Below are 12,121 nucleotides of genomic sequence, written 5' to 3' on the forward strand. Positions count from 1 at the left end.
TCCTTAAAAAACGAAATTTCAAATTAAGAAATTTCTTTTTTTTAAGGATTTTCTTCTCGGCTTTACAGTTTTCTTAATTTGAAATTTCTTTTACACTTGAAATACTGAACTTAGAAATTTCTTAATTTGAAATTTCTTTTTTTAATGATTTTTATTGGTTAAAGTTATTGTTTTTTAATTATTCAAGTGTAAAAAAAAACCGAGTTACTTGAAAGCTGTAAAATTGCGATTAGCGAGTATTTATTGGTTTAAGTGCACATTTATAGTCTCATGTATATGCGTTTGCCTTATTTTTGCATTTTAAAAAAAATATTTTGTGATATATTTAGGGCTTGTTTGGCCATGAAAATTGTGAGTGTTTGAAAAATATAGTTTTTGTTTTCAAAACAACTGAAAAACTTGAAAAATACACTTTGAGTAAGTTTAAGTGTCTATCTGGTCACCTTATAAGTTTATATGCCTATCTTACAAAACATGTCAAGTTTAAGGGTCCATTTAGGTATTAAGCCAAGAAAGAATAATCTTTTTGCAACAAGAGGAATAGTAATATATAAAATTGTCATTGGTTTTCGTAACAACCGCATGTATTCTATTGTTAAATGTTAAAATCCCCTACCAAAAGAAAACTTCCCCAAATTCATTCAGATTAGCATAATACTAACAAAGTCCATGTTTAACCCAACTCACCTTAGCCCTGTCTTGTCCCAAATTCCCAATAGCTAAATCAAATCTCCCTTCTTCAATCTTCCCAGTGTTGACTGATTTCCTGCCTTGTTCCCTCGGTGTGACCCCCTCCACCCCCACCCCACCCCCCATCGGGGTCGCGCCAATTCAAAAATCCCCAATTTAGATCGTAAAAAGAACACCTTTTTTCAGATCATCAATCAATGGCGACAGAGATGGCAACCCCAGATGCAGAAGGACTCGACGGAATCCGCATGACATGGAATTCCTGGCCAAGAACAAAAGTCGAAGCTAGCAAGTGCGTCATCCCAATCGCAACGTCAATTCACTTGATCCGCCCACATAACGAAATCCCCACACTCCCTTACACACCTCTCAAATGTAAAACTTGTTCTTCAATCCTTAACCCATTTGCACGTGTCGATTTCCAAGCATTAATCTGGATCTGCCCCTTTTGTTTCCAACGTAACCATTTCCCTCAACATTATTCTGGTATTTCCGAAACTAATGTCCCTGGTGAATTATACCCACAATTTACAACAATTCAATACACTTTAAATCAACAAAACCCGGATTTTTCAACGTTTTCGTGTGTCTATTTGTTTGTGTTGGATACTTGTATGTTAGAAGAGGAATTGGGGTTTGCGAAATTGGAGTTAAAAAGGGCTATTGGGATGTTACCTGATAATGCTATGGTTGGGTTTATATCGTATGGTACACAGGTGCAAGTACATGAATTGGGGTTTTCGGATATGTCTAAGGTTTATGTTTTTAGGGGATCGAAAGAGTTGTCGAAAGATCAAGTTTTGGATCAGTTGGGGCTCGGTAAACGAGGTGGAGTTGGGCCCGGTATGATACAGAAGGGTGGTGGATCGAATCTTGGTGTTACGAGATTCTTGTTGCCCGCTTCGGAGTGTGAATATACCTTGAATTCTGTATGTTTTCAGTTTATAATGATAATTATCACTTTTTATTGATCGATATGTATCAATGTAGCTTTAGCTACCGTTTGGCAATATATTTTGAAGTTGAAACTTGAAAATTTGAGTTTTTTAAGTTGTGTTTGGATATGCATTTTACTCGGAATTTTTTTGAAGTTTTGTAGGTAGAAGTGAAATTTCTCCCAAAAACTGGTCTGACTTGAATATAGTTGAAGATAAATTTTCAGAATTTGATCAAGTTTCATACCCAAACAGATATTTGAAGAAAATTTTTTAAAATCGAATCCAAAATTTATGGCCAAACACTAGCTTAGTAATTTTTGTATTGACTTGTTTTTGTGTACTCTCTTTGTAGTTGTTAGATGAATTGAGTACGGATCAATGGCCGGTCCCACAGGGGAATAGAGCATTACGATGTACTGGTGTTGCTTTGAGTGTAGCAGCTGGATTGCTTGGAGCTTGTATGGCTGGTGCTGGTGCTCGGATTGTTGCCTTAGTTGGCGGTCCTTGTACAGAGGGACCTGGGACGGTGAGCCTTTGAATCTGTTTTCACTCTTTTTTTGCTTGTCACATCACAACAACAACATACGCAGTGTGATCCACAAGTGGGGTTTGGGGAGGGGTGCGCATACCTTACCCCTACCTTTGTGGGTAGAGAGACTATTTCCGATAGACCCCCTTGGTTCAAGAAAAGCGTTTTTTCAAAGCAGGTTTGAAAAATACAAGAGTAAAAAGCTACGATTAAAGTATCGAAGAAAAGAAAAGTATTGACATCAAAAATAGTAAAGATAGCCAAAGTAAATGAAACGACACGACAGTAGTAATAAACTCGAAGAATAAGATAATGATAGAATAATTGCATCTCACATCACCATAATCCCAAAATTGCCTGTCTCCCCAACCCAAAGAAGAGAAGGTTCGATTTGTTTGAGTTGATGCTTATGATAAAGGTGAGATTTTCATGATTGCACACGTCTAATTATGGTTTTTGAATGTCTATTTATGGTGTGTCTGGTAGTACAAGAAGTGTTAGGTGCTATGAGTTGTGAGTTTCATAGCAGATCAAATAAAGAGAATTTCTATTTGTACCTCGGTACAAAAAAGCTTTTTACTTTGTGGAATGAACCATTTCCATTCTTTCCACATTCTTTCGTTGAAAGAATTTATGTTCAAGTAAGCAAATATGTCATGGTTCCACGAGTCTAGACTTTAAGGGCATGGTGGCCTAACCATCAAGGTGAAGTCGGGACCTAAAAGATTGGATGGAAAAATATATTAGACAAGTAAATCCCTTTTTTCATCAAAATGGAAAATTGACTTGTCTTGCTTTTGGAGAAAGCCACTTTTCTTCACACATATCCTAAGTCTTACTCCTTGTTACTTGCTTCAATCAATACTTAGCACTATTATCGACCTTTAATACTCAAAATATCACTAGAACACTATCATCAATCTTAGTAGTTACTTTGTAAGATTAATCTACCCACATTTATGCCCTACCAAAAACTGGAAGTTGATTTGGAAATGCTTCTCATGGTGATACATGGAAAGCATTTTTAATGGAAAACATTTTCCTCCCTACCAAAAGTACTCTTAGTTTTAACTCTTTTTGCGGAAGATAAATTTTTGAGAATCATGATACTGTAATGCGCAAAGCTGAATGTTTGTTGTTTAACCCCTGAGATGCTGGTTTCTTTCTGTAGCTTGTCAAAATAAATATCTGAGTGCATAACACAAGTGAAGTTCTCATGTGAAATGATTTACTACTTCAATTTATTTCGAATTCTATGTTAATTTCCCGAACCTCAACTTCGAGCATCAAGTCGGATCCATATGCTCTCTCTCTCCCCACACAGCAGTTCAGGATTGGGCTCAAGGGTGTGCTCTCCCGACTTGGTGGATGAGTCAGTTACTGCTCCAAATAAATGTTTTTTCCATTATCTTGTGTATCAGATTCAGAACTCGATAAATTTGGGAAGGATTTTGGAATTTCAGAATCTCTTTAATGTAATCAAGGAAAAGACGCTAGGCAAACTTTTCTGTTTTTCCATTGCACATGAATGTTGTGATGTACTTAGAGATTCTCCAGAAGTGTTGATAACTCTATGAATTCACTTCCGTAAGTGAACCTCGTAGCTGGTTTTTTCCTATCACTAATATGTGGTCCTCACTGCTCTTTTTCCCTTCTCCTAAGGCTCATGAAAAGATGCAGTCACTCTGATGCTGGCCTAAATTTTGAGGCTAAAAGCCATAATCTTGAAACGTATTTGAGTCAGGAATACAGTTACCTGCATTTTCACGAGAATGACGCTTAATTGGGTCCTTAATGAAGAAAAACCATTTTTTTCCTTTTTGGTATCTACCACCATTTGTTGCCTGGGTAAATTGAATCCTTACTACCGATGAATCTCAATGGCTTTTCCTTCTCTTTGACTAATCTCCTTGTTTTTGCAGATTGTATCGAAAGATCAATCAGAACCAGTTCGTTCTCATAAGGATCTGCACAAGGATGCAGCACCCTTTTTCAAAAAGGCAGTCCATTTCTATGAGGAACTCGCAAAGCAGCTTGTTAGTCAAGGTCACGTCTTGGATGTGTTTGCTTCGGCACTTGATCAGGTTTGTCTGTGTAAAAGCTTTGGCATGGTGACATGTGTCTTATGTGTCATTGAATCTTTTAAATAAAGTTGCTGGTGTTTCACTAGTTACTACTTACTAATCATGCATTGGATCCTGACATTTGTTAACAGTTATGCTGGATTCTTAAAAGCTACGACACGAGTATTTGTACTTTTTATTAACTGATTGAAAAAATGTTCCAACATCTGAGACTCATATGCTTGGCGTGATAGATTTGGATGCTTGGCGTGTTGAGTTCTATCATGTGTATTTTATTTTGTCTCCGCATTGGTGTATTATGCATGTCACTTAAGAGGTTAATTTAGACTGATTAATGCTGGTGATGAATTGGCAGTGGATGATGTCATGTTTGGTTTTGCACTAACAATTTTATGTTTCAGGTTGGGGTTGCTGAGATGAAGGTAGCTATTGAAAAAACCGGAGGACTAGTTGTTCTAGCTGAAAGTTTTGGTCATTCTGTTTTCAAAGATTCTTTCAAGCACATCTTTGAAGATGGTGAACAGTCTCTTGGGCTGTCCTTCAAGTGAGCTTCTTGGGATGTTATTCTGTTCTGTCTGATTTTCAAAGTACACTAATTTTGCTATATTTTCAATATGGCTGTTTTGACCGTGGAAACATTTTCAATTTTATGGATGCTACCTTTTCTAGCAAGAGGCACTAAAGTGAAGTATCTAACTATCTATAATATAAGATATACTTTTCTGAAGGTTGTTTTTTGGTCCAAGCTGTATACCAGCGAGGGAAATTTTGCGAGAGGGATTTTATGTTGATAAACAGTAGAGAATGGGTTAAAGTACTCAGCATATTTGAAACTGTGAATAAAAAAGAATCAGCCTCGTGATAGATGCAGTGCATATCTAGTACTATTGAATTCAATGAAAAGATTGAAAGGAACTGAGAAGATGATACCTGATATCAAACTAAAGCTATATGTCTAACTTTCTTACCTGTATAAATGTCGTCCTGAGTAAATTTGTTGATCTTGATAGAAAGTCGTCTCTATTAAATGAATTTAGGGGAAAAATTGAAAAAAATGAGATATTGATACCTAATTATCAAGTTAAGGCTTGATTTCAGTCGAATGAAAGCTTTATGTCTAGCTTTCTTACGTATAAAAAGGCCGTTTCTGCATGGAAGTCATTATAGGAATGGATCCTTAGCAACAATTAGGAACAAGGAGAAGATATCACTGAAATTGAGATATATATATATATATATATATATTTATATATATGATGTGGTTGGACACTATAGTTTAGAAACTTTGCGGGTGTTACTCATTTCTCGTTGTGTTGGAAATTAGACTGCTCATACTTTGGCTAGATTTTCTTTGGAGTTAAGATAGCGTAATATCTCAAAAGACGGGACTGAATGTAGACTTAGATAAAAATTAGAGTACAATTGAAGGAAGGATCTGTATAGTCAATACCAACTAGTTGAGATTAAGGTTTAGCTACTGTTACAGTTAAGTAGTCCAGGTAGAGACAACTTTGAGATTTGGAGAACCTTAAGGTTAGAAAACCCCTGCTTTTCCTTGAGGTAAAATTACATGCTAGTGTTAGAATGAATTTGCCCCGATAGAGCGGAATATGTCATATATCCCAACTAATTTTTGATTGATTGTCGTTGATTGATGAACTTTTGCAAAAATTACATAACATAGTTGGTTATCCTTTTAGTTTCTTCATAGAAACACAGCTTCAAAACAACCAATTGAAATCCTCACACTCTAGTTGATTGATTTAGTTGGGTTAACACTTGAGGGACTTGACAGAGTGGTTAGACCTTAGAGAGGAAATTTTGGTGCAAGTTTTATGTGTTTTCTATGTATTTGGTTGCCTTTCTACTTTGATTCCTAAAAACTCTCATTGCATTTTCCACTATGATAAAATACAAAACCCTGGAACGCTCTTTCTCCCCACATTCATCCTCACACAAAAAGGATATACCTTGGTAAGTTGTGAACTTTAATTAAGCAAATGATTCTCATGAATTGTAGTCTTACAGAAGTATCTATTTAAATTCATATTAGTTGTACTTTGTGCAGCATAAATATTTCCTATTGATTCTGACTCACTACTGCTACAGATGCATTTGGTATCTTAATTCAATGATTTGTGAATCTGAGTCATTAAATTGTTGCAGCGGTACATTAGAGATCAACTGCTCCAAGGATATTAAAATTCAAGGGATAATTGGACCATGCACATCTTTAGAGAAGGTTGGTTCACTAAACTTCTACATATTATCGGTAGTGTGTACTTACCTAAAGTTACACAGTTAAGTTCTATTCTGAAAACTTAATCCCCTGTAAAAGAAAATTTAACTTTTTCAGTTACAGTTTGGACAGTTGATATTGATCATTTGGTGCTATGCAGAAAGGACCTGCTGTTTCCAACACGGTTATCGGTGAGGGGAATACTACAGCTTGGAAGCTGTGTGGTCTCGACAAAAACACTTGCTTAACTGTTTTCTTTGATGTTTCATCTAGTGAGAAATCAGACTCATCAGGCAATATAAATCCGCAATTGTACATACAGTTTCTCACGAGGTACCTGGAACACTAGGAACATTTATCTCTATTTCTTTCTTATCTGTTAGTTTTTCTTTTTAAATATTTTAAGCTGAGATTTCGTTAATGGATAGATTACACTGTTTTTCTTCTTGAACTAGTCTATATAGTGGTAAAGAAGAGTTACCGTGAATCTAAAATTTGTGGGCTTTGATGTAAATGCAGTTACCAGAGCCCTGATGGTCAAACAAAACTACGAGTTACGACTATTACTAGAAGATGGGTTGATGCTGCTGTTAGCAATGAGGTCGGCACTAAAAGTTTGTGTTAGAAATATCATTTGTTAGACAATAAGTTCCATTACTGTTCTCTTCTGTATAGTTCCAAATTCAAATGCATCTGTCCCCACGTATAGAGTTACTTGTCTTTCAATTCTATTGCTGCTCTCAGGTAATCTTCTGAGTTGTGCTTTGTGAGGCATTCTATTTCCCACAGACAAGAGAGAGAGAGAGAGAGAGAGAGAGAGAGAGGGCAGTTTCCACTGGGTCTTGGCTCATTTAAGAGATTAAAAAGGGAATATATTGTGTTATTAAACATGTGAAACAGGACCACATTATTCAACCTATTTCATGCAAGTTAATTTTCAATTTAAGACATCCTAAATGGTTGACATTCCTATACCGGTGATGAGTCAATCACCCAAGAATCTCAAATCAGTTGAAAGTTCATTAACAAAAAAAATTCTCCATCAATTTTTTTTTCCAATTCCAACAATAAGGTTAAGCTTGTCCATAATATAATAGTATCTCCATGTAGATACATGGAAATTGTTATGTTGAAAGAATATCTCTATTCTTATTAAAGTCCTCTGGGAAGGGCTGCCTGCAGAGGGTATCTCGATGAACAAGAATGTCCTTTTCGGATTTTGGTCTTGCGTCAAGTAGTTGAGGAATTTTATCTCATTTTTTTGATAAGTTGGTTGAGGAATTTTATCTCATTTTTTGGGGAGCATGCAAGTGTTTGTTAATCCTGACACTGCAAGAAATCTGTTTTCCAGGAATTGGTGCAAGGATTTGATCAAGAGACTGCTGCGGTTGTAGTGGCTAGATTAGCTTCTTACAAAATGGAGATGGAGGTAGCTTTTCTCGACTATCATTTAATTCTGCATAAATTTTGACAGTACTCAAGCGAGTAACGATATACATGTGAATGCCTACTTAGTTTCATCATTTCTTTGTTGGCCTTCTCAATTCGTCATGGTACCCTTGTCTCTTTGGTAAATAGATAGTAAAGTAACAAGGTTAGTTGAGTATGCTTGAAGTAGGGAAGAATTAATCCTTAAAACATGAATCGTCGTAAAAGATGCAAATTCCTTTTTATCATCTCATGCTTGAACTTTATAATATCCCAATTCTCATTTCTGTATTATTGATATTTCAGGAAGATTTTGATGCCACAAGGTGGCTAGATCGTAATCTCATTCGTCTGTGCGCCAAATTTGGTGATTATCGGAAGGATGACCCCAGCTCATTCACTTTGAATCCCTCTTTTTCATTGTTCCCTCAATTCATGTTTCATTTACGGCGATCCCAGTTCTTACAGGTGATAGAGCTCGGAATGTTCTTTCTTCTCTCAGTGTCATATTAACATCACAAATTGATGTCATGGATGTACAAGTTGTTTCTCACTAATGTATGTGTGGCTCAGGTGTTCAATAATAGTCCAGATGAGACAGCATATTTCCGCATGTTGCTCAATCGGGAGGGCATAAGCAATGCTGCTGTCATGATTCAGCCAACACTAATGGCATTTTCATTCAATTCACTACCTTCCCCTGCTTTGTTGGATGTGGCATCCATTGCAGCTGATCGCATTCTCTTGTTGGATGCTTATTTTAGTGTAGTTATTTTCCATGGAATGACAGTAGCTCAATGGAGAAACATGGGATACCAGAACCAGCCTGAGCACCAGGTATGTCTCACGTTGTTCTCTCATCTAATGTTAGTTTTTTATTTTTTATTTTTTGTCATAGCTTCAGTCTGCCGGTTCTTCATAATGAAAAGAGGAAGATTCAGAAATCTCTTCTTCATCATCAAGCATGCAGAATTTATGCTGTACTAGCGTGATGTATTTTTCATAATGTGTGTTCATGAAACAAAACTATTTCACCTCAGGCATTTGCACAACTGTTGCAAGTTCCCCACGATGAGGCCCAAGCAATCATCCGTGAGAGGTTTCCTGTTCCAAGACTGGTAGTGTGTGATCAGCATGGCTCCCAGGTAACCAATGCATTCTTTAGTTTAAATATGGGAAAAAGGGTTAAATTTACCCCTTTGCTATGCTAAAAGGATCGATTTTACCCTCTATTATACTATCCCTATAAAAATACCTCGTCGATACATAAATGGTCCAAATATACCCCTCCTCCGTTAGGGCTGTCCAAGGTGGACACCCAATTCTACGCAACATTGACATTTTGATGAGGTGGACACCATGTGTCATGCCATCTCAACAACCCAACTCATTTAACCCCTTTCCTTCCCTTCCCTTCCCTTGTTCTTTCACTCCTTGCATTTTCTTACACCCTTGCCATCATTGAAACAACCTTTCTGCCTCCCAAGGTAGGCGTAAGGTCTGCATTCAATCTACCCTCCCCAGACCTTACTTTGTGGGAATTCACTGGGTATCTTGTTGTTTTATTGCCATCATTAACACCACCATGATCACCATGATCCTTTTCGCATAGTAGATGGGTAAAAATGATCCTTTTTGCTGAAGACCCTTTTCCCTTCAAATATTGTTGCCTTGTGCGATGTGTAAGGGCCCACTTGCCTATTGAGAAGTAGGATCAATTGTAAGTTCGTCAGTAGAAGATAACATCATTTCACTCATGCTGGACAGGCAAGATTCCTTTTGGCAAAGTTGAATCCATCTGCTACGTACAATAATGCAAATGATATGGCAGCTGGATCAGACGTTATCTTTACAGACGATGTGAGCCTTCAAGTGTTTTTTGAGCATCTTCAGCGGCTGGCTGTGCAATCTTCTTGACACAAGAAGAAAGATGGAGCTTTACTGTTAATGCTTGTCTCGATTATGTGAAAATCTCATTGAGTTTGCCTGATCTATCCTGCCAGCCTCTTGTCGGAAGTTCATAATTTTCTTCCCATCATCCGTAAGATGAGAGGTCAGACCCAGATATTATTTGGAAAACTAGGACTACATATGACATTCTTTCAGGTACAAGGATGTACTTCTGCTTCCTATGAAAATAAAGGGTAATGCGACTCATTGTTCTCTATATCTATAGTTATATATGGGAAGGGGGTTATGTTTTTTCTCCCTCAGGCTGTTGAATGAGAAGATAGTTTATGTTGGCAACTTCGTTTTTGGTTAGTTATTACCAGGCAAAGAGTTTGTGTTTGCTTTTGTATTGAATTCGTAGTTGTAGTTTATTGGATTAAGGCTTGTAGGATAGAAAGTTTTTGAAAATATTTGCTTATTTTGGACTTCATTCATAATTTAAATTATCTGATACACATCTATGGACAATTTTGCTCCCATTGTGTCATGTTAAGTACTTGAAGCTTGTGATTGATGTTCAGAGAGGAAACATGCTGAATTTACCTAAGATACTCATGATTAAAATTACCTTTATCTGGCTACTTCTCTCGCGAATATGTTTCTTACACCCTTTAAATATTAAAGCCAATATAACTGTTTGGAATTAATTAATTAAAGTGTTGGTAAAAGCTTTCATCAGCCTTCCTGTGTTCTGCAACTTCAATGTTACATGGTACTAAAATCTTAATTTGAACATTGTAAGCCGACTTGGGCTAATAGTTGTCCAATAGGCTGCTGCAAAGTGCAAAATATGGGCCAAATTAGGAAGCACTGATGCACTGCGTCACTGATGGGAAAAGCTACATTCTGATTTGTTCATAAAGTAGGAACCGTACCCGGTAGCCTACTTTGCATCTACTATTGAGTTATATTCAAGAATGACTAAAAGTAGACTTTGACCTGAATAAGTACATTCGAGCTTTCGTCTTGATTCTTTATCAAGAAAGATGGGATCTAAAGCACGCAAGAGAAAATCATGATAGAAAAGCTTGAGAATTATCGTCTCCGACCAACTTGAATAATTTGAAGAGCAATCTAAATGTGACACTTTCATGATAAAATGCTGGTATTTTTTCATGTTAGGGTCCGAGGGGCTAGGGCTTCTTTATTGTAAGGCGTCTAGAAGCCCAATCTCATGAGAAGACAGCCAAGCATAAGGCGTCTAGAAGCCCAATCTCATAAGAAGACAGCCAAGCATACTCTTGCCATAATCGACCAATAAATGCATGCCCCTTTATTTGGTAAGGCTTTGTCGCGACCCAAATAGCCGTGATGGGCACCCACTCTAATTCTCCTAGTAGGCGAACCATCCCTTTGACCAATTATAATTTAATTAGTCAATTTTAAAACATTCAAGGATGTAATAATAATAATATAATAATAATAACGACAACAACCAAACTGTCTAGTCATGCCATAAATAAACAAAGGTGCAGAAATCCTGACTATTACAACTTCAAAATCCGAAAGTCATCGTACAAGGATTCTAAAACATAACTGTCTCAAGAATGGACAACTGTATATAAATGTAAATAATGTTTGGAATGAAAGTAGACATCAAAATAAGAAAGATATTCAGGCGGCATGGCATGGACAGGAGGAGCTCACCCTTGGATCTGGCCTCAAGCTAAATATTGGTCTGGTCGAAGTCTCTGGCACACAATCTGCACTCAAATAAAAAAGTGCAGCAAGGTAGTATCAGCACAAACACTATGTACCAGTAGATATTATAGGACGACTAAGATTAGTATTATGCATACGTTCATAAAATTAATAAGGTAGGTAGATAGGAACAACATCACATAACCAAATAATGTCATCAACAAAAATCAGCCAACAATGGAATAAGATAAGTCCAGCCACAGCCATCAACAGAATAATATAAGTCTGATGCAATGCAATGCAACAATGATAGTTTCTCACCGTGTACATACATGCCAACTGGTAATGTTTTCCAATTAGCCATGACCTGCAGGGGACCCATGGTGTCCATGTACCACTTGCTCCGGAACTGACCTTGGATCACGAGCCCATAACTAGGCCACATCCTCACCCCCTGTCAAATGTGCCTTTCTATATACATTCTTTTTGTATCTCATCATAATATGAATCTCAATGTATTTCCAGTCCCATAGTCACTATGGAATATGACTAGCCAACAATATCATGTCCAGAATTACAAGGCACTCAAGCCACAAGTCATATTGAGACTCAAGTAAATTAA

The 12,121-nt window shown here is 36.9% G+C and overlaps 1 protein-coding gene across 1 annotated transcript; it reads left to right on the top strand.

Moving 5' to 3' along the window:
• The first annotated feature begins 597 nt into the window (after positions 1–597).
• On the top strand, positions 598–10,326 carry LOC132640760 (protein transport protein SEC23 E-like). The gene is made up of 12 exons (XM_060357515.1): positions 598–1,619; positions 1,981–2,154; positions 4,080–4,241; positions 4,643–4,785; positions 6,408–6,483; positions 6,641–6,813; positions 7,000–7,081; positions 7,832–7,909; positions 8,215–8,376; positions 8,482–8,745; positions 8,949–9,053; positions 9,676–10,326. The coding sequence occupies exons 1-12, from the start codon at positions 888–890 to the stop codon at positions 9,823–9,825; spliced, it is 2,301 nt and encodes a 766-aa protein (XP_060213498.1). The 5' UTR covers positions 598–887; the 3' UTR covers positions 9,826–10,326.
• Positions 10,327–12,121: the final 1,795 nt, after the last annotated feature.

Source organism: Lycium barbarum, chromosome 5 (assembly GCF_019175385.1).
Source record: "Lycium barbarum isolate Lr01 chromosome 5, ASM1917538v2, whole genome shotgun sequence".
Classification (NCBI taxonomy): domain Eukaryota; kingdom Viridiplantae; phylum Streptophyta; class Magnoliopsida; order Solanales; family Solanaceae; genus Lycium; species Lycium barbarum.

Bases quoted from the DNA above. Each gene is read 5' to 3' on its own strand.
- LOC132640760 (XM_060357515.1), top strand. From the start codon at position 888: ATGGCGACAGAGATGGCAACCCCAGATGCAGAAGGACTCGACGGAATC. The intron at 2,155-4,079 runs GTGAGCCTTTGA...TTGTTTTTGCAG, and splicing joins GTACAGAGGGACCTGGGACG to ATTGTATCGAAAGATCAATC. The intron at 7,082-7,831 runs GTCGGCACTAAA...TCTGTTTTCCAG, and splicing joins ATGCTGCTGTTAGCAATGAG to GAATTGGTGCAAGGATTTGA.